Source organism: Coregonus lavaretus (assembly GCF_964263955.1).
Source record: "Coregonus lavaretus genome assembly, chromosome: 4".
Taxonomy (NCBI): domain Eukaryota; kingdom Metazoa; phylum Chordata; class Actinopteri; order Salmoniformes; family Salmonidae; genus Coregonus; species Coregonus lavaretus.
The window spans coordinates 76,665,048-76,687,549 of record NC_139991.1 but is presented as its reverse complement, the minus strand read 5'-3'; the positions used below and the strand labels follow the sequence as shown (position 1 = coordinate 76,687,549).

The window sequence follows — 22,502 nt, the reverse complement described above, 5'->3', positions numbered from 1 at the left end:
TGTCTATATAAGGTCCCACAGTTGTCAGAGCATTTCAGCGCAGAAACTATACCATGAAGTCCAAGGAACTGTCCGTAGATCTCCGATATAGAATTGTGATGAGGCATGTATCTGGGGACGGGTATAAAACTATTTCTAGAGTGTTGAAAGTTTCCAAGAGAGGTCAGAGGTCGCCATCATCGGGAAATAATACGGAACTACCCAGACTCTGCCTAGAGCCGGCCATCCGAACCAAACTGAGCAACCGGGCAAGAAGGACCTTGGTCGGGGAGGTGACCATGAACCCAATGACCACTCTGACAGAACTACAGAGTTCCTTGGCTGAGATGGGAGAACCTGCCAGAAGTACAACAGTCTCTACAGTGCTTCACCAATCAGGGCTTTATGGGAGAGTGGCCAGACGGAAGCCAATCCTGAGAAAAAGGCATATGACAGCACGCCTGGAGTTGGCAAAAAGGCACGTGAAAGACTCTGAGAGCATAAGGCAAAAGATTCTGTGGTCTGATGAGACAAAAACGGAACTCTTTGGCCTGAATGCAAAGCGCTATGTCTGGAGAAAACCAGGCACAGCTCATCACCCGTCTAGCACCATCTCTAGTGTGAAGCATGGTGGTGGCAGCATAATGCTATGGGGATGCGTTTCAGAGGCAGGGACTGGGAGACTGGTAAGGATACAGGGAACAATGAATGGAGCCAAATACAGACAAATCCTTGAGAACCTGCGTCAGAGTGCTAACGACTTTAGACTGGGGTGAAGATTTACGTTCCAACAGAACAATGACCCCAAGCATACAGCAAAGGCAACGCTAAAATGGCTTCAGAACAAGAATGTGAAAGTCCTTGAGTGGCCCAGCCAAAGCCCAGACTGAAAAATCTGCGGAAATACCTGAATATTGCTGTTCACCGCCACTCCCCATCTAACTTAACAGAGCTTGAGAAAACCTGCAGGGACGAATGGGAGAAAATCCCTAAATCCAGATGTGCAAAGCTGATACAAATATAACCAAGATGACTCAAAGATGTAATCGCCGCCAAAGGTGCTTCTACAAAGTATTGACTCAGGGGTGTGAATACTTAGAGCACCAGTCAAAAGTTTGGACACACCTACTCATTCAAGGGTTTTTCTTTATTTTTACTATTTTCTACATTGTAGAATAATAGTGAAGACATCAAAACTATGAAATAACCCATTTGGAAACATGTAGTAACCAAAAAAGTGTTAAACAAATCAAAATATATTTGAGATTCTTCAAAGTAGCCACCCTTTGCCTTGATGACAGCTTTGCACACTCTTGGCATTCTCTCAACCAGCTTCATGAGGTAGTCATCTCGAATGCTTTTCCAATAGTCTTGAAGGAGTTCCCACATATGCGGAGCACTTGTTGGCTGCTTTTCCTTCACTCTGTGGTCCAACTCATCCCAAACCATCTCAATTGGGTTGAGGTCGGGGGATTGTGGAGGCCAGGTCAAATGATGCAGCACTCCATCACTCTCCTTCTTGTCCTGTTGAAACACTAATGATAGTCCCACTAAGCGCAAACCAGATGGGATGGCGTATCGCTGCAGAATGCTGTGGTAGCCATGCTGGTTAAGTGTGCCTTGAGTTCTAAATAAATCACAGACAGTGTCACAAGCAAAGCACCCCCACACCATAACTCCTCCTCCTCCATTCTTCACGGTGGGAACTACACATGCGGAGATTATCCATTCACCCACACCGCGTCTCAAAAAGACAAGGCGGTTGGAACTAAAAATCTCAAATTTGGACTCATCAGACCAAAGGACACATTTCCACCGGTTTAATGTCCATTTGATCGTGTTTCTTGGCCCAAGCAAGTCTCTTCTTCTTATTGGTGTCCTTTAGTAGTGGTTTCTTTGCAGTAAATCGACCATGAAGGCCTGATTCACGCAGTCTCCTCTGAACAGTTGATGTTGAGATGTCTGTTACTTGAACTCTGTGAAGCATTTATTTGGGCTGCAAACTGAGGTGCAGTTAATTGCCGATTTCTGAGGCTGGTAACTCTAATAAACGTATCCTCTGCAGCAGAGGTAACTCTGGGTCTTCCTTTCCTGTGGCGGTCCTCATGAGAGCCAGTTTCATCATAGCACTTGATGGTTTTTGCGACTGCACTTCCACAAATGAACTTTTCACAAGGCACAACTGTTAATTGAAATGCATTCCAGGCGACTACCTCATGAAGCTTGTTGAGAGAATGCCAAGAGTGTGCAAAGCTGTCATCAAGGAAAAGGGTACTACTTCGAAGAATCTCAAATGTAAAATATATTTTGATTTGTTTAACACTTTTTTGGTTACTACATGATTCCATGTGTGTTATTTCATAGTTTTGATGTCTTCACTATTATTCTACAATGTAGAAAATAGTAAAATTAAAGAAAAACCCTTAAATGAGTAGGTGTGTCCAAACTTTTGACTGGCACTGTATGTAAATTTGATATTTCGAAAAACATGTTTTCATTGTCATTATGGGGTGTTGTGTGTAGATGGGTAAAACGTTTGTTTGTTTTTTAATCCATGTTGAATCCAGGCTGTAACAACAACAACAACATGTGGAATAAGTCAAGGGGTATGAATACTTTCTGAAGGCACTGTATTTACTCACTATAGAATTCAACAAAATGTCAATAACATCTATAAATTAAAAAAAAAACGTGTCACTAGCTTTGTAAAATTAATAATTTATTATTTAATTAAACAACAGCGTTGTAAAATAATTAAAAGTTGCAACAAACAATTATTTTATAATTAAGCAATAAGGCCCGAGGGGGTGTGGTATAGATATATATAGATTTTTTTGGGGTCATTTTAGCAGACGCTCTTATCCAGAGCGACTTACAGTTAGTGAGTGCATACATTTTTCATACTGGCCCCCCGTGGGAATTGAACCCACAACCCTGGCGTTGCAAGCGCCATGCTCTACCAACTGAGCTACACGGGACTATGGCCAATATACCACGGCTAAAGGCTCTTCTTAAGCACGACGCAACGCGGAGCGCCTGGATACAGCCCTTAGCCGTGGTATATTGGTCATATACCACAAACCCCCGAGGATACAGCCCTTAGCCGTGGTATATTGGTCATATAGCACAAACCCCCGAGGATACAGCCCTTAGCCGTGGTATATTGGCCATATACCACAAACCCCCGAGGATACAGCCCTTAACCGTGGTATATTGGTCATATACCACAAACCCCCGAGGATACAGCCCTTAGCCGTGGTATATTGGTCATATACCACAAACCCCCGAGGATACAGCCCTTAGCCATGGTATATTGGTCATATACCACAAACCCCCGAGGATACAGCCCTTAGCCATGGTATATTGGTCATATACCACAAACCCCCGAGGTGCCTTATTGCTATTATTAACTGGTTACCAATGTAATTAAAGCAGTCAAAATACATGTTTTGTCATACCCATGGTATACAGTCTGATATACCACGGCTGTCAGCCAATCAGCATTCAGGGCTCGAACCACCTGGTTTATAATTTGCCAATATAGCATTGGAGAAGAATAAAGGCCACTAAGGAGGAGACGAACACAACAATCTGTTGCACAGCAAATATCAGTGAACATGCTTGCCTATTAGATTCGATATTGAGAAAATCATTTTTTAAATGTTATTTATCCTGAAAGTGTACGTTTCTGTGAATCTATTAAATTAACTTGAAAATCTATTTTCTCTTGTGATCAAAAGGAGAAAGCGAAAAACTACTACTTTGGTAGCAAAAAAAAAAACACATTTTAGTTTTCCTATAAAAAAATAAAAAATCGAAATTGTTTAGATCATTTAAAAAAAAAAATACAAACAGCAAAATGCTACTATGAATCCAGCTGGAAAATCTAAATTGACATTCTGCACTGCATAAAAGAGAGAAAAAAAGCCAACCAGCTGGAGGTGTTGGTTGTGTTTTCTGGTAGTGCTCTCTCCCAAGTGGAAAGAGCACGCAGAGAGAACACACATAAACAGAACATACATAGTGACATCTGGAACCGTATTCACAAAGCATCCATGTTAGCTTATTCAGTATGATTTAAAAGGAAAAAAAACTCAAGACACTTTGTGAATAAAGCTCCTGTAAGGAAAGACTGACAGACTTGGACAATCACCAGGACAAAAAGACACGGACCAGAACAGACAGAGAGAACAACACACGACCGAGGCACTATTTGGACTAAGGGTAAGAGGAGCGCATGGCAGATGAGCAGAGAGAGAAACAGACAGAGAGAGAGAGAGAGAGAAACAGACAGAGAGAGAAACAGACAGACAGACAGAGAGAGACAGAGAGCGAGCGAGAGAGAGAGACAGAGAGAGAGAGACAGAGAGAGAGAAACAGAGAGAGAGACAGAGAGAGAGAAACAGACAGACAGACAGAGAGAGACAGAGAGCGAGCGAGAGAGAGAGACAGAGACAGAGAGAGAGAGAGACAGAGAGAGAGAAACAGACAGAGAGCGAGCGAGAGAGAGAGAGAGAGAGAGAGAGAGAGAGAAACAGACAGAGAGAGAGACAGAGAGCGAGACAGAGAGAGAGAAACAGACAGACAGAGAGAGACAGAGAGCGAGCGAGAGAGAGAGACAGAGACAGAGACAGAGAGAGAGACAGAGAGAGAAACAGACAGAGAGCGAGCGAGCGAGAGAGAGAGAGAGAGAGAGAGAGAGAAACAGACAGAGAGAGAGACAGAGAGAGAGAAACAGACAGACAGAGAGAGACAGAGAGAGAGAGAGAGAGAGACAGAGACAGAGACAGAGAGAGAGACAGAGAGAGAGAAACAGACAGAGAGCGAGCGAGAGAGAGAGAGAGACAGAGAGAGAGAGAGAGAGACAGAGAGAGAGACAGAGAGAGAGAGAGAGAGAGAGACAGAGAGAGAGAGAGAGAGAGAGAGACAGAGACAGATAGAGCGAGAGTATATAAGTTAGAGGGTGATGTTGTCAGGGCGATGTTGTCAGGGCGATGTTGTTAGGGCGATGTTGTTAGGGGTTGGTAGTACCTTCGTTGACTGAGGGACAATGGAAAGCAGCGGGACCTGGGGGAAAAGCCCCAGTGGCAGGAGTGGTAGTACTGGTGGTAGCAGCAACAGCAGCGGCTTGCAGAGGAAAGGAAAGATCAGTCAAGAGGAAAAAAGAAAAAGAAATCATGGACTCCAGAGTTTTCAGAAACAGCAGTTAGGTAAAAGAGAGATGAGGCGACTAGAGAATCCACAGACAGTTTGGTTAGGGATTAGAAGGTTTCAGAAGCTTTTCTAGGACATTGATGTAAATATCAACAACAAAAACATTGTGTTGCTGTGATTTCATTGTAGTTTAAATTATTAGAGAGCTAGGTTTGAGCATTTGAAACCTTTTTAATTTCCTTTTAATTTATTTCAGCCCAAACGTAATGATTTTTTTTATCTTATGAATGTTGTGGTTTATAAAACAAATGCCAGATTAATATATATTTAGCGCCTTCGGTAAGTATTCAGGCCCTTTGACTTTTTCCACATTGTTACGTTACAGCCTTATTCTAAAATGTATTAAATAGTTTTTTTTTCCCTCATCAATCTACACACAATACCCATAATGACGAAGCAAAAACAGGTTTTTAGAAATGTTTGCAAATGTATTACAAATAAAAAAAACGAAAATCAAATTTACGTAAGTATTCAGACCCTTTACTCAGTACTTTGTTGAAGCACCTTTGGCAGCGATTACAGTCTCGAGTCTTCTTGGGTATGACTCCACAAGCTTGGCACACCTGTATTTGGGGAGTTTCTCCCATTCTTCTCTGCAGATCCTCTCAAGCTCTGTCAGGTTGGATGGGGAGCAGGTTGGATGGGGAGCCACTCCTGCATTGTCTTGGCTGTGTGATTAGGGTCATTGTCCTGTTGGAAGGTGAACCTTCGCCCCAGTCCGAGGTCCTGAGCGCTCTGGAGCAGGTTTTCATCAAGGATCTCTCTGTACTTTGCTCTGTTCATCTTTGCCTCGATCCTGACTAGTCTCCCAGTCCCTGCCACTGAAAAACATCCCCACAGCATGATGCTGCCACCACCATGCTTCACCGTAGGGATGGTGCCAGGTTTCCTCCAGATGTGACGCTTGGCATTCACGCCAAAGAGTTCAATCTTGGTTTCATCAGACCAGAGAATCTTGTTTCTCATGGTCTGAGAGTCCTTTAGGTGCCTTTTGGCAAACTCCAAGCGGGCTGTCATGTGCCTTTTACTGAGGAGTGGCTTCCGTCTGGCCACTCTACCATAAAGGCCTGATTGGTGGAGTGCTGCAGAGATGGTTGTCCTTCTGGAAGGTTCTCCCATCTCCACAGAGAAACTCTGGAGCTCTGTCAGGGTGACCATCGGGTTCCTCCCGATTGCTCAGTTTGGCCAGGCAGCCAGCTTTAGGAAGAGTCTTGGTGGTTCCAAACTTCTTCCATTTAAGAATGATGGAGGCCACTGTGTTCTTGGGGACCTTCAATGGTACAGACATTTTTTGGTACCTTTCCACAGATCTGTGCCTCGACACAATCCTGTCTCGGAGCTCTACGGACAATTCCTTCGACCTCATGGCTTGGTTTTTGCTCTGACATGCACTGTCAACTGTGGGCCTTTATATAGACAGGTGTGTGCCTTTCCAAATCATGTCCAATCTATTGAATTTACCACAGGTGGACTCCAATCAAGTTGTAGAAACATCTCAAGGATGATCAATGGAAACAGGATGCACCTGAGCTCAATTTCGAGTTTCATAGCAAAGGGTCTGAATACTTATGTAAATAAGGTATGTTTTTTTTTTTTTATATATATACATTTGCTAAAATAAAGAAAAAACTGTTTTCGCTTTGTCATTATGGGGTATTATGTGTAGATTGCTGAAGATTTTTTATTTATTTCATCCATTTCAGAATGAGGCTGTAACGTAACAAAAAGTCAAGGGGTCTGAACACTTTCCGAAGGCACTGTATTATATATATATAATTTTTATTTTAAGTTTTTTACAAAACATAATACATTACTTGTTGTGACAAAAACAACTATATATGTATATATAAATATATGTTGTAACATTTTAAATCCCCACATTGAGAGACCAGAGAAACTATACAGTACATCAGATGAGAAACAGAAGAGAGGCGTTTACAAAATACATTTGGTTTGTCATATATACTCAAGGTGGGAGAGTTAAAAAAATAAAATAAAAAGTGTTTTGTTTTCAACCGGCGAGTTAGGAGGAGGAGGATGGGTTTAGGTTATGTTATGTCATCTAGGAAGATGAGTGGTGGTGGCACAAACATGTCATGGTGTCCCCACTGAACTCTCCCTAGAGTGGAGTAGAGTGGAGAAAGGTGAGTGCTAGAGAGAGGTGTGGGCTGGGGGGGCAGAGAGAGGTGAGGGCTGGGGGGGGCAGAGAGAGGTGAGGGCTGGGGGCCAGAGAGAGGTGAGGGCTGGGGGCCAGAGAGAGGTGAGGGCTGGGGGGGGCAGAGAGAGGTGAGGGCTGGGGGGGCAGAGAGAGGTGAGGGCTGGGGGCCAGAGAGAGGTGAGGGCTGGGGCCCAGAGAGAGGTGAGGGCTGGGGGGGGCAGAGATAGGTGAGGGCTGGGGGCCCAGAGAGAGGTGAGGGCTGGGGGGGGCAGAGAGAGGTGAGGGCTGGGGGCCAGAGAGAGGTGAGGGCTGGGGGGGCAGAGAGAGGTGAGGGCTGGGGGCCAGAGAGAGGTGAGGGCTGGGGGCCAGAGAGAGGTGAGGGCTGGGGGGGGCAGAGAGAGGTGAGGGCTGGGGGCCAGAGAGAGGTGAGGGCTGGGGGCCAGAGAGAGGTGAGGGCTGGGGGCCAGAGAGATGTGAGGGCTGGGGGGGGCAGAGAGAGGTGAGGGCTGGGGGGGCAGAGAGAGGTGAGGGCTGGGGGGGCAGAGAGAGGTGAGGGCTGGGGGCCAGAGAGAGGTGAGGGCTGGGGGGGCAGAGAGAGGTGAGGGCTGGGGGGGCAGAGAGAGGTGAGGGCTGGGGTGGCAGAGAGAGGTGAGGGCTGGGGCCCAGAGAGAGGTGAGGGCTGGGGGCCAGAGAGAGGTGAGGGCTGGGGCCCAGAGAGAGGTGAGGGCCTTTGGTGAGCAGGCACCGCCAGGGACAGAGAAAGCTCAAGCCATGCAGACAGTGAATGACACGAGGAGGAGAGGAGAGGGGGAAAAAGGAGGAGAGGAGAGGGAGAGGAGGAGAGGGAGAGGCTGGTAGACTGTCAGTGTCAGAGCAGCAGGGGGAAACATTTTACCAACATATAATACAGGGAAAAAATGACCATGTGCCATTGCCATGGAGACCAAAGATTTAAGATTGTCAAAGTCAATTATGGAAGTAATTTACCAAGATGGCATATCATGACTGATAACGTATTATCATATTAATAATACAAATTGTCTTAAATGTACTTTAATATGAAAATACCTTCTCAGTTGGTCAAAACTGGTTGACTTCAACCAGTTTTACCTACTGGGTTAGCTGTAAAGATGAGCGCGTATTTAGATCTCATTTCAAGGCCCCCCCTTTTAATCAAACCAGGTACCTGGGTTTTCAGGATAAAGTCAAACACACAATAATGCAACAACGCATATATGGATTAATGTAATTAAAACAATGTTCTTTTTTTGTTGCAGTGAGCGAATAAAGCTGTTTAAGACTAAGTCCTATAAAGCAGCATAGCAGTTTTGATAGAACAAAGCCTTTAAAAGGTCTTTCTCCAGTCCAACTGCAGTTCCCAAAAATAAAAGACGAGAGTAGTGATTAGTGATTCTCCAGGTCTCGCTCTCCTTCGTTCAGTAGCAGAGGAGAGGAGAAGAGCGTGTAGTGATTAGTGATTCTCCAGCTCTCTCTCTCTCTCTCTAAGCCCTTCGTGTTCCTTAATGGCCGTGTGACAGCCTGAGAAAGCATTTGTTTCTCCAAATCCCTCTCTTTTAACAAGAAGTTGCTGATACGGCGCTCACCATGCTGTTCAAAACACCAAATGGCACCCTTTTTCCCTTTATAGTGCTCTAATTTTGTATTTATATATATATTTATATATATTTATAGGGTGTAAAAGGGTACCATTTGGGATGCAGTCCAAGCCTTTATCTTGGCACCAGAGTTAAAGAACGACTCCATTACAGAACACTTAATAATACAACCGTGGAACATTTTTCCCAACCCCATTCAGATCAATAGAGCAGGAAACGAGAGAAGGAAAAAAAAAAAAAACATCTCCACGCTTTGTGTAACTTTCATTATCTCCTCAAACCAAAAAGAACCATTGAGAATCAATACGCACTATATACAGTGGATATCATTAGTATTCACCCCCCTTGAATGTTTTCACATTATGTTGTGTTACAAAGTGGGATTGAAATAGATTTAATTGTGATTTTTTTTTGTGTGTCATTGATCTACACAAAATACTACATCATGTCAAAGTGAATAAAAAAAAAATCTAAACATTTGTACAAATTAATAACAATTAAATAACTAAAATATAGTCGTTGCATAATGATTCACGACCCTTTGTTAAGGCAGGACTAAATTAGTTCAGGAGTAACATTTGGCTTAACAAAAAACACAAGTTACATGGATTCACTCTGTGTGAAATAATAGGGGTTGACATGACTAGACTACTCCTTCCTCTGTCCCCCATACATTCAACATCTGTAAGGTTTCTCTGTCAAGTGTTGAATTTCAAGCACAGATTCAACTACAAAGACCAGGACGTTTTTCTAAAGCCTCATAAGAAGGGCTGTGATTGGTAGATGGGTAACAATAACAAATCAGACATTGAATCTCTCTTTAAGCATGGTCAAGTTAATAATTATGCTGTGGATTATGTATTAAACCACCCAGACACATCAAAGATGCAGTCGTCCTTCTGAACTGAGCTGCAGGACAGGAAGGAAACTGCTCAGGGATGTCACCATGAGGACATTGGTGATTTTAAAACAGCTTCAATGGCTGTGATGGTAGAAAACTGAGGATGGATCCAAACATTGTAGTGACTCCACAATAATGACTTAAATGATAGAGGGAAATGTCCAAGAGACATTTTTCTGAAAAGCAAAAAATATTGCAGTTTCCGAGAGTCCCGTTGGTAGCAAATCTGCCATCGGAGGTCATCCATCGTATTATCAAGTGACGGTACATTAGCCAGTAGAATGGTGGGAAGAGGTGGCTGGTTTTCCCTTCGCCTTAAACTCACCAGGATGCCCACTCTCTTGCCTCTGTGACGCCGGCGTTTCCTCTTGTGTAGCTCGAAAATTGGGTTGGAATTACAAAGAGAGAGAGTCGAAGTAGAAGCTGGAATTGGGGTAAGTAACTGCTGATCTGATGTTCAAGAGTTCTTTTCGGTTGTAAGAAATAATAGCGGATTCATTTCGTGAAAACAGAGTAAAAATGAACGACAAAATAATCACAAAATAGCAAAGTCGGGTCGGAGCTTGCAAAACGGCAGCCATACAGTACAGGGCTATCTAGGAGACTTACCCAGAAAGACTCACAGCTGTAATCGCTGCCAAAGGTGATTCTAACATGTATTGACACAAGTGGTTGAACACTTATCTAATCAAGGTAAATTAGTGTTTTATTTTTCATGAATCTTATTTTATTTTTATTTTTTTCATTAAAGAGTATTTTGTGTAGATCATGAAAATAATTTCACTAAAAATAAAACATTTTAATCCCACTTTGTAACAATAAAATGTGAAGAAATCCAACAGGGGTGAAAACGTATGATAGGCATTGTATCGGAGACAGCCGCAAATAAAGAAATATCCTCTGATTCTGTGTAATAAAACGAAACGGCCCTTGTGCAAAAAATATATATACATTACATTTTTGTATTGTCTATATTTTTTATTCTGTTTGTTTTGTTAAGCAATTTCAAGTTTGAAGTTTTAAAATGTCACGCGCACACAAGTACAGTGAAATGCCTTTCTTGCAAGCTCTAAACTCAACAATGCAGTAATCAATATCAATACAGTACTAAAAATAACATACGGTGCAGCCAGTAAAATATACACAAGTGGTCTTTGGATTGACACGTCAGCGTCTTAACTCACACATTATTACATCGTGAAGTGCTGCACAGTTACTCAATGGTTTAGAGGGGGGAAAAAGGGCTGAAACTATTAGCATATGAATGAGCGGGAGGGTCCTTATGGCCAGAGTGTCTGAACAATGTGAGGATGACACAGCGATTTAGCAGGTCACTACACTACTTCCTCTCAATTAGAATATGGTGTGACAATGGCCCCAGGGCTCCGAGAACTAATGGTGGGCACGTGTGTGTGTGTGTGTGTGTGTGTGTGTGTGTGTGTGTGTGTGTGTGTGTGTGTGTTTGTTCAACTGGCCTTTGTGCCATCTGCATGGAGACCAGTATGCATGCATGTACATTTGTGTGCGTATGGGTGTGCGTGCGTGCGTTGACAGATCCCCCCCCCCGTAACACAGTTGGAGGTTAGCGGGATCGTCGTTAGTTAAGAATGTTGTTCATACATATGCAATAAACCTTATTATAATACAACAACAAATACCTGTGTAGCAGGGCCATGATTAGTCCATATGTTGACCAATCGCCACACAGACTACTAAGTTCCCACAATTAAAGCTGCAGTATGTAGCTTTCTGGGCGACCCGACCATATTCACATAGAAATGTGTGTTATAGATCTGTCATTGTCATTGAAAGCAGGTCTAAGAAGCGGTAGATCTGTTCTATGTGCACTATTTCTATGCTTCCCATTCTTAAGTTTAGCTTTTGCGTCTTTTACTTTCGGTTTTGTCCACCTGCTTCAAACAGCTGAGAACGCAATATTTTTGGTTATGGAAAATATATTTCACAGCGGTTTAGATGGTACAATGATTCTCTACACTATAGTTGCGTGTCACATTAACTGAAATTAGGCGAACTATTAGATTTTTAGCAACCAGGAAATGGCGGAGCGATTTCTGCATAGTGCATCTTTACATAAAGGTTCAATCTGCCCTCTGCATGTAAAAAAAATATAAAAAAATTAATAAGAAATAGATAGATATGTAATATGAAAATATGTACATGCTATTAAAGAGCAAATAATTTTATTTTTGGTTTATCTTCCTTTTTTATTAATTGGGAGTATCAAATGTGTTTAATTTATGCTATTAAGACATTGACTGATCCATAGTCATGGGGCACAATATTATTCCATACATGGGCACACCACCCAAGCTGACATGGGCACACCACCCAAGCTGACATGGATCACCACCCAAGCTGACATGGGCACACCACCCAAGCTGACATGGGCACACCACCCAAGCTGACATGGGCACACCACCCAAGCTGACATGGGCACACCACCCAAGCTGACATGGGCACACCACCCAATATTATTCCATACATGGGCACACCACCCAAGCTGACATGGGCACACCACCCAAACTGACATGGGCACACCACCCAAGCTGACATGGGCACACCACCCAATATTATTCCATACATGGGCACACCACCCAAGCTGACATGGGCACACCACCCAATATTATTCCATACATGGGCACACCACCCAATATTATTCCATACATGGGCACACCACCCAAACTGACATGGGCACACCACCCAAGCTGACATGGGCACACCACCCAATATTATTCCATACATGGGCACACCACCCAATATTATTCCATACATGGGCACACCACCCAAACTGACATGGGCACACCACCCAAACTGACATGGGCACACCACCCAAGCTGACATGGGCACACCACCCAATATTATTCCATACATGGGCACACCACCCAATATTATTCCATACATGGGCACACCACCCAAGCTGACATGGATCACCTAGCTCAAGGCTAGGTACAGTTGAAGTCGGGCTCAAACACCAGGGTTGGAGTCAACTCGAATTGAAGTCAGTAAATTCAGGAAGTGTTTTAAATTCAAAAATGCACAACTTAACATAATTTGCTTATTATCCTTTTCAGTTTTTGAGAAATCATTGAAAGTAGATGGCATTTTTATCAATGATTGAATAGAAATGTCAGTTTACTTCCTGAATTGACCCCAACGCGGTAGAACAGGTTAGCTGCACTGTAAATGTACTACATTGTAGACTGTCTGTGGCCCCTTAGTTTACTCCTGTGGGGAATGACTATCTGAGGTACTCCAGGGATGTGTCTCAAATGACATTATATTCCCTACATAGTGCACTACTTTTGACCAGAGTCCATACCTATTCCCTATATAGTACACTACTTTTGACCAGAGTCCATACCTGTTCCCTATATAGTACACTACTTTTGACCAGAGTCCATACCTGTTGCCTATATAGTACACTACTTTTGACCAGAGTAGAGCACTATATAGGGAATATGGTGCATTAGGGACTCACACTAAGATTGACGGCCCAGGAGGAGGCTTCTCCTAGATCTCTGAGGTTCACATCGCCTGCTGCCTGCCCTGTACATCAGTGGTTCTCCTAGCGCTGACCCGAGGGTACTGCCCTGTACATCAGTGGTTCTCCTAGCGCTGACCCGAGGGTACTGCCCTGTACATCAGTGGTTCTCCTAGCGCTGACCCGAGGGTACTGCCCTGTACATCAGTGGTTCTCCTAGCGCTGACCCGAGGGTACTGCCCTGTACATCAGTGGTTCTCCTAGCGCTGACCCGAGGGTACTGCCCTGTACATCAGTGGTTCTCCTAGCGCTGACCCGAGGGTACTGCCCTGTACATCAGTGGTTCTCCTAGCGCTGACCCGAGGGTACTGCCCTGTACATCAGTGGTTCTCCTAGCGCTGACCCGAGGGTACTGCCCTGTACATCAGTGGTTCTCCTAGCGCTGACCCGAGGGTACTGCCCTGTACATCAGTGGTTCTCCTAGCGCTGACCCGAGGGTACTGCCCTGTACATCAGTGGTTCTCCTAGCGCTGACCCGAGGGTACTGCCCTGTACATCAGTGGTTCTCCTAGCGCTGACCCGAGGGTAAACTGCATTTTAAAGTTACCTTGTTTGATCTGTCCCTGCACAGCCGGGCTGGAGACCTGGGGCGGTGCTGCAGTCTTTTTGGGCGTCTCAGGGGTCCCGGGTCTAGGAGGCCTGGAGAACAGAACAACACAAAGACACCATCAAATATTTAGCAGACAGAGAAGCTTGAAATGTTGTGTCCATGTGCCGTGTTGAAACAACAAGCTTAGTAGTGGGGCCGTGTGTGTGTGTATGTGTGTGTAAACAGAGAGAGAGGTTATGAACAACAAATCATCACTATACAAAACATCCTCAATTCCCATTTTCATTCAGGGTAACTAAAGGTTCAGATGTGGCCTGTTCTGTTCTATCTAGTTGTTGAAAGGCCCAAGGCTTTTTTTCTCAGCCCACAATGTTAAAGGAAGGAGCCTCATCATTACTGCCTATAACACCTGTAGCTCTCCCCCAACTGCAGCGCTCCTCCCACCAGGGTTTCATCCCGTCCTGACTAAATCACCTGGGCCAAATACACAGTAACACGTATTATCAGAGGCTGTATTAACAGGTTGCTCAGACCTCCACTGGGATCTTTACAGCTCCTTACACTAAGTGTTCCATTTTGCTGACTGCACCCTGTTGCATTGGGACTAATGAAGGGAATGAACAGTAGAACGGTTCTCTCTCGTTAGCTGAAGCTAAAAGTTGACCACATGTGCTGTACCGGGATCTAACACTAATAGGCTGCCTGTGACCCTTGGATGTTACAAAATCCTGATCTGGAGGGAAAAGTTCTAACATTTTATCTGACAAACTAGTTGCTCTCTCAGGAGAGTGAAGACAAAGTAAAGTTAGTGAGAGAGAAGTTTAGCCAGAGAGACAAGTCTGTAGCCTTTACTAAATGTCACAGACCTCCAGAGAGAGAAGTCTGTGACCTTTACTAAATCTTACAGACCTCCAGAGAGACAAGTCTGTAGCCTTTACTAAATGTCACAGACCTCCAGAGAGAGAAGTCTGTGACCTTTACTAAATCTTACAGACCTCCAGAGAGAGAAGTCTGTGGCCTTTACTAAATCTTACAGACCTCCAGAGAGAGAAGTCTGTGACCTTTACTAAATCTTACAGACCTCCAGAGAGAGAAGTCTGTGGCCTTTACTAAATCTTACAGACCTCCAGAGAGAGAAGTCTGTAGCCTTTACTAAATGTCACAGACCTCCAGAGAGAGAAGTCTGTGGCCTTTACTAAATGTCACAGACCTCCAGAGAGAGAAGTCTGTGGCCTTTACTAAATGTCACAGACCTCCAGAGAGAGAAGTCTGTAGCCTTTACTAAATGTCACAGACCTCCAGAGAGAGAAGTCTGTAGCCTTTACTAAATGTCACAGACCTCCAGAGAGAGCAGTCTGTAGCCTTTACTAAATGTCACAGACCTCCAGAGAGAGAAGTCTGTAGCCTTTACTAAATGTCACAGACCTCCAGAGAGAGAAGTCTGTAGAAAGAGAGTGGTGATGTTGATGTGAATCTTCTTTCAGTCCTCCCTACCCCAGTTAGGTCCAGCAATGAGATGTCCACTGTGGGTCCCTATAAAGTATCATGACAGTGAAACTGTCAACAATATCCTATCACAGAGAACTGCACCGTCAATACTGAAGTACGTATTTTTTGTTTAGAATCTGATCGCTTTATTTAATGGATCTATTTTATGACCTTTTAGTTTGATCCCAGTTGACTCTTTTCCTTAAGCCTCCGAGGTTAGATGCCTGTAGTAAACAGCCAATGGAAGTCTATATGACCAACCTGAGGCGGACTTCCTATTCATCACGGCACGGACACATTTCTTCAGCTACTTGGAGTCTGGATAGAAACAGGATAGGGACCCTTTAGCGTGATCAGGGCATATTGTTCCAGTAGGCTTGTACAACGCTTCGCTAGGAGCGAGCTGCACAATACTTCTAACAGATCATTGATTTCATTAAGGACCCATCCACTGTTTATCACACAAAGGCCAGGCCAGGCCAGACAGACACGGGCATGTATCCTAAATGGCACCCTATTCCCTATTTAGTGCACTACTTTTGACCAGGGCCCATAGGACTCTGGTCAAAAGAAGTGTACTACGTAGGGAATAGGGTGCCATTTGGGACGCAGCCTGGGAAATGCACTCCTCTTTAACACAGAGCATCTTACCCAGTGTAAACACCTGATACAGGAAACACACACACACAACTAGTAGGGTGGAAAGTGCATACAAAGCTGAGCTGTTAACCCCGTAGATTCCTGGGGATTGGCCAATATGGAAAGCATATACATAACTAAGGTAGCAATTACAATTGAACAGATTATGGGAAAATTCTTAGTCTAAAAGGTGAGGACAGTTCACCCGACAACACTGAATCCAAGCATTACACCGTTGATTTTATGTGCATTTTACATTTACTGTACTTTTCCGCCCGCATTTGTTGATAACGAATACTGAAAATACTCTGGAAACATTCAGTAACATGATAAGAATATTCTTAGAAAATTTGGGGTAGGTGCAACATTAGGACAACAACAAAAATGTAAAGTGAGAGGTGTAACTGGTGTTTCCAAGTGGCCACACACTTCTCAAACCAGAGTCTCCAACTAGAAGGGGATTTGTTGTTAGCTCTCCTAGCTGTGAGGTTAAGGAACTAGAGCAAGGACACTAGTAGTTGTTTGGAACACAGCCCTCCATCCCCGTCTTTACACAATTACTGTTGTTGTTTAGGCCAGGGGTTCTCCTCTCCCCCCCCCTCCCGTGAGCCTCCCAGGTCCATGTCGCCCAGGGTTATAAACATACATTTACAGATTAATAATATTACATCGTATTGTATTACACCCTCTAAACTTATTCCAAAATGTGTTCATCCCATAAGAGTCTAAGAACTGTGTAAACCGGGGGGGGGGGGGGGGGTTCTACTAAGCTATATGGAATTGTTTTAAGAAGGTCATACCAATGGTCATTTAGCTATTTGATTTGGAATTGTAAGAAGTATAAAAAACATTTGGGCATTACTGCTATTAGCCCATACAAGCGCATTGGATAACAGATTCACTACACAGAACAACAGACAGTCCCCCACCAAGAAAATCTAAAGGATATTTGCTCTGAAGTGTCTGTGCTACATCTGAGATCTATAAGAAAGATCAGGATTACAGAAAAACAATCGACATGTACGTGTTCGTGAGAGTCTCACTTTTCCACAGAGCGGTCACAACAGCGTCTAGCCCAAACTGTTGTGTACCAGGCCTCTACTAAGATACGATTTTTGAGAGAAAAACGATTTTCGGGCTGTCTCATGGTCTGACAAACGCCGCTCTAGCTCCGTCAACTTTTCACCGCAGATGCTGAAGTGCCACATCGGCGGATGCGGTGGATTGAGACGCATCCAATGCAGAAAACAGATATCTCTAGCTTAAACGGATTAGACTTCAGATCCAATCCAATGCAGAAAACAGATATCTCTAGCTTAAACGGATTAGACTTCAGAGGGGGCGCAGACATCAACTTTAGGGGATTCATCTGTTGTTGTTAGTAATATTCATACAAATTATAAAAATAAGTACACATACATATGGATACTGCAGTACCTCCACGGTCCCCCAGGTGGCTACTGAGATTTGATAATAATAATAATAATATAATATGCCATTTAGCAGACGCTTTTATCCAAAGCGACTTACAGTCATGCGTGCATAAATTTTTTGTGCATGGGTGGTCGCGGGGATCGAACCCACTACCTTGGCGTTACAAGCGCCGTGCTCTACCAGCTGAGCTACCGAGGACCACATACCAGTACCATCTACTGATGTGTCCTGAGATATTATGTGTACTAGGCGTACTGAGATATTATGTGTACTAGGCGTACTGAGATATTATGTGTACTAGGTCTACTGAGATATTATGTGTACTAGGTCTACTGAGATATTATGTGTACTAGGCGTACTGAGATATGATGTGTACTAGGTCTACTGAGATATGATGTGTACTAGGTCTACTGAGATATGATGTGTACTAGGTCTACTGAGATTTGATGTGTACTAGGCATACTGAGATATTATGTGTACTAGGCGTACTGAGATATTATGTGTACTAGGCATACTGAGATATTATGTGTACTAGGCATACTGAGATATTATGTGTACTAGGTCTACTGAGATATTATGTGTACTAGGTCTACTGAGATATTATGTGTACTAGGCGTACTGAGATATTATGTGTACTAGGTCTACTGAGATATTATGTGTACTAGGTCTACTGAGATATTATGTGTACTAGGCGTACTGCGATATGTGTACTAGGTCTACTGAGATATTGTGTGTACTAGGCGTACTGAGATATTATGTGTACTAGGCGTACTGAGATATTATGTGTACTAGGTCTACTGAGATATTATGTGTACTAGGTCTACTGAGATATGATGTGTACTAGGCATACTGAGATATTATGTGTACTAGGTCTACTGAGATATTATGTGTACTAGGCGTACTGAGATAGTATGTGTACTAGGTCTACTGAGATATTATGTGTACTAGGCGTACTGAGATATTATGTGTACTAGGTCTACTGAGATATTATGTGTACTAGGCGTACTGAGATATTATGTGTACTAGGTCTACTGAGATATTATGTGTACTAGGCGTACTGAGATATTATGTGTACTAGGCGTACTGAGATATTATGTGTACTAGGCGTACTGAGATATGTGTACTAGGCGTACTGAGATATTATGTGTACTAGGCGTACTGAGATAGTATGTGTACTAGGTCTACTGAGATATTATGTGTACTAGGTCTACTGAGATATTATGTGTACTAGGTCTACTGAGATATTATGTGTACTAGGTCTACTGAGATATTATGTGTACTAGGCGTACTGAGATATTATGTGTACTAGGCGTACTGAGATATTATGTGTACTAGGTCTACTGAGATATTATGTGTACTAGGTCTACTGAGATATTATGTGTACTAGGCGTACTGAGATATGATGTGTACTAGGTCTACTGAGATATGATGTGTACTAGGTCTACTGAGATATGATGTGTACTAGGTCTACTGAGATATTATGTGTACTAGGCGTACTGAGATATTATGTGTACTAGGCGTACTGAGATATTATGTGTACTAGGTCTACTGAGATATTATGTGTACTAGGTCTACTGAGATATTATGTGTACTAGGCGTACTGAGATATGATGTGTACTAGGTCTACTGAGATATGATGTGTACTAGGTCTACTGAGATATGATGTGTACTAGGTCTACTGAGATTTGATGTGTACTAGGCATACTGAGATATTATGTGTACTAGGTCTACTGAGATATGATGTGTACTAGGTCTACTGAGATATGATGTGTACTAGGTCTACTGAGATATGATGTGTACTAGGTCTACTGAGATATGATGTGTACTAGGTCTACTGAGATATGATGTGTACTAGGTCTACTGAGATATTATGTGTACTAGGTCTACTGAGATATTATGTGTACTAGGTCTACTGAGATATTATGTGTACTAGGTCTACTGAGATATTATGTGTACTAGGTCTACTGAGATATGATGTTTACTAGGTCTACTGAGATATGATGTGTACTAGGTCTACTGAGATATGATGTGTACTAGGTCTACTGAGATATGATGTGTACTAGGTCTACTGAGATATGATGTGTACTAGGTCTACTGAGATATGATGTGTACTAGGTCTACTGAGATATTATGTGTACTAGGTCTACTGAGATATTATGTGTACTAGGTCTACTGAGATATTATGTGTACTAGGCGTACTGAGATATGTGTACTAGGCGTACTGAGATAGTATGTGTACTAGGTCTACTGAGATATGATGTGTACTAGGTCTACTGAGATATGATGTGTACTAGGTCTACTGAGATATGATGTGTACTAGGTCTACTGAGATATGATGTGTACTAGGTCTACTGAGATATGATGTGTACTAGGTCTACTGAGATATGATGTGTACTAGGTCTACTGAGATATGATGTGTACTAGGTCTACTGAGATATGATGTGTACTAGGTCTACTGAGATATGATGTGTACTAGGTCTACTGAGATATTATGTGTACTAGGTCTACTGAGATATGATGTGTACTAGGCCTGCTGATGCACAACGAGAGTTCATTCATTTGAAGTAACACATGTCAGAGTGTTGTTCTAAAAGCTTCTCTTTTACATGAATTAGGCCTAAACTGGGGGTTAATGGTAATGCATTGTTTCTGGACATTCTTCTTTATTTTAAACTAGCCAGGAAGAAATATATTCTAGAACACTGTCATAAATCTAAGATGGTCACATGAAAAAGACAAAGTTTTGAAATATTGAGGACTGGCTTGGAGCATCTATATGGCTAGAAGACTAGATGAGAGGAAGTCTGTCCGTCCATCTGTCCTCCCTTCTTTTCTATGGACCATGTCTGTCCGTTCGCCTGCTCCCCTGTTTTATGTACGAAAACAATACAAAACACATCAAGAGGCACCGGGCCGGCTGTCGATAGACTTCATGAAATTGTCATCCTGTATCTAGCGTTTCAGCAACAGCATGTTGTTAAATCATTCAGCTCCCTACGAGACCAAGCGGAGGAAGTTCTAACAACCAGTCCACCTCCTCCCCTGTCTCTGCTCTCTGCTCTGTGTACAAACTAAGGCCGAACAACATCTCAATACTAACCAGGCAATCATCCCCAGTTCCAGCAACGCCACACCGGGCCAGGGGCCACAGCGGACATGGGTATTACAGAGTGGGGCCCACAGCGGACATGGGGCCTGGAGATATTGCAGACTGGGGACAGGCCCACAGCGGACATGGGGCCTGGAGATATTGCAGACTGGGGACAGGCCCACAGCGGACATGGGGCCTGGAGATATTGCAGACTGGGGACAGGCCCACAGCGGACATGGGGCCTGGAGATATTGCAGACTGGGGACAGGCCCACAGCGGACATGGGGCCTGGAGATATTGCAGACTGGGGACAGGCCCACAGCGGACATGGGGCCTGGAGATATTGCAGACTGGGGACAGGCCCACAGCGGACATGGGGCCTGGAGATATTGCAGACTGGGGACAGGCCCACAGCGGACATGGGGCCTGGAGATATTGCAGACTGGGGACAGGCCCACAGCGGACATGGGGCCTGGAGATATTGCAGACTGGGGACAGGCCCACAGCGGACATGGGGCCTGGAGATATTGCAGACTGGGGACAGGCCCACAGGTCTAAGACTGTGGATCTACCCATCATTCAAAGCTACACTGCATCCTTATTAATATTGGATAATGGATACCTACATACATACACGTTGAGCAGGGTTCTAATGTTGCGTTTGGTTTTGTCTTGCTGGTGGAATCTGTAATGTGTTACACAGTAGTAGTAGTACTTTTTTGATTTGTTCTGCTGTAGTGGAATCGGTGATGTGGTATGTGCCTGTGTGTGTGTGTGTGTGTGTGTGTGTGTGTGTGCCTGTGTGCGTGTGTGTGTGTGTGTGTGTGTGTGTGTGAGCGCGTACCTGTGTTGACACATATTTTAAAGGGGCAATCAGCAATTGCTACATCAATTTTTGGACTTATAAATTCATGATATGTACCCATTGATTCTTGAAGAATATAACTTCTAAATGCCTGATGACCTTAGTTCAACTGTCGTACCCCGTCAGAACCCAAAATAGAAGCATTTTACTCCAATGTTTGTAAACAAAGTAAATGTAAACAAACACTCCAGCATCAAAACATGGTTACAACTATCATTTAGATATCATGGATGGTCAGTCCTTGCATCCATTGCTCTGTCTATGAATTTGAGAGTGGTTACATTTCTCCAGCCCCATCCCTCAGCTGTTAACCGAAACAGGGGCGGGGAGTGTGCTTTGTTATTGTTTCTACTGCTGATTGCCGCTTTAAGAAATATCGCCCTTGTACCTGACGGGTGCCTTCTTCATGTGTTCTCCCACGAAGGTTGCGTTGGTCATGCCCATCAGGGTGTTAGCCAATGAGATGACAGAGAGCAGGTGCTGGGTGGTCACGGCCCGGGACACTCCGTACGTCCCTTTACCCACCATCTCTGACAGGGACAACTTCCTGCCCGTGACCAGGGCCATCTGCCGCAGCAGGGACTCCTAATTGGTACGGAGGAGTTAGAAATCAATTCCAAAAACCCTATCAGCTAATATAATTTGGAAAATCTTAAATAGTAAAAATCTTTACCTTGAAGGTGGGCAGCATGAGAGACATGTGACCTCCGCGGGAGATGAGGCCGAAGGAGATGGGGCAGTGGGGTTTGAGCATGCCCAGTCGGCTCAGACACACCTCGTCCAGCGGTCCGTTGAGGCCCCAGGCGTGGAGACAGGACATGAACAGTTTGGCAGTGTCCATGGTCAGGTTATACTCCAACAGAGACAGAGACTTAGACTTCTCCTCCCGTCTCCTCATCTCCTCCTCTTCCTCCTCATCTTCATCCAGGAGGTGCTCCTTAATGGTCTCCTTCACTGTCTCCTTCACCTGTTGGACATGACAAAATGGCCACCAATCAGTAATAA

The 22,502-nt window shown here is 43.8% G+C and overlaps 1 protein-coding gene across 1 annotated transcript in view; it reads right to left on the bottom strand.

The window, feature by feature from the left end:
• wdr7 (WD repeat domain 7) overlaps positions 1 to 22,502 on the bottom strand; it is a gene marked incomplete at its 3' end in the record, with an annotated part of 118,771 nt that overhangs the window by 5,355 nt on the left and 90,914 nt on the right. Inside the window, exons 16-18 of the mRNA XM_084159364.1 lie at positions 22,171 to 22,464; positions 21,886 to 22,082; positions 13,978 to 14,069 (exon numbers count right to left, since the gene is read on the bottom strand). Of these exons, the coding sequence (XP_084015490.1) occupies positions 13,978 to 14,069; positions 21,886 to 22,082; positions 22,171 to 22,464 (583 nt within the window). The remainder of the gene's footprint in view (positions 1 to 13,977; positions 14,070 to 21,885; positions 22,083 to 22,170; positions 22,465 to 22,502) is intronic.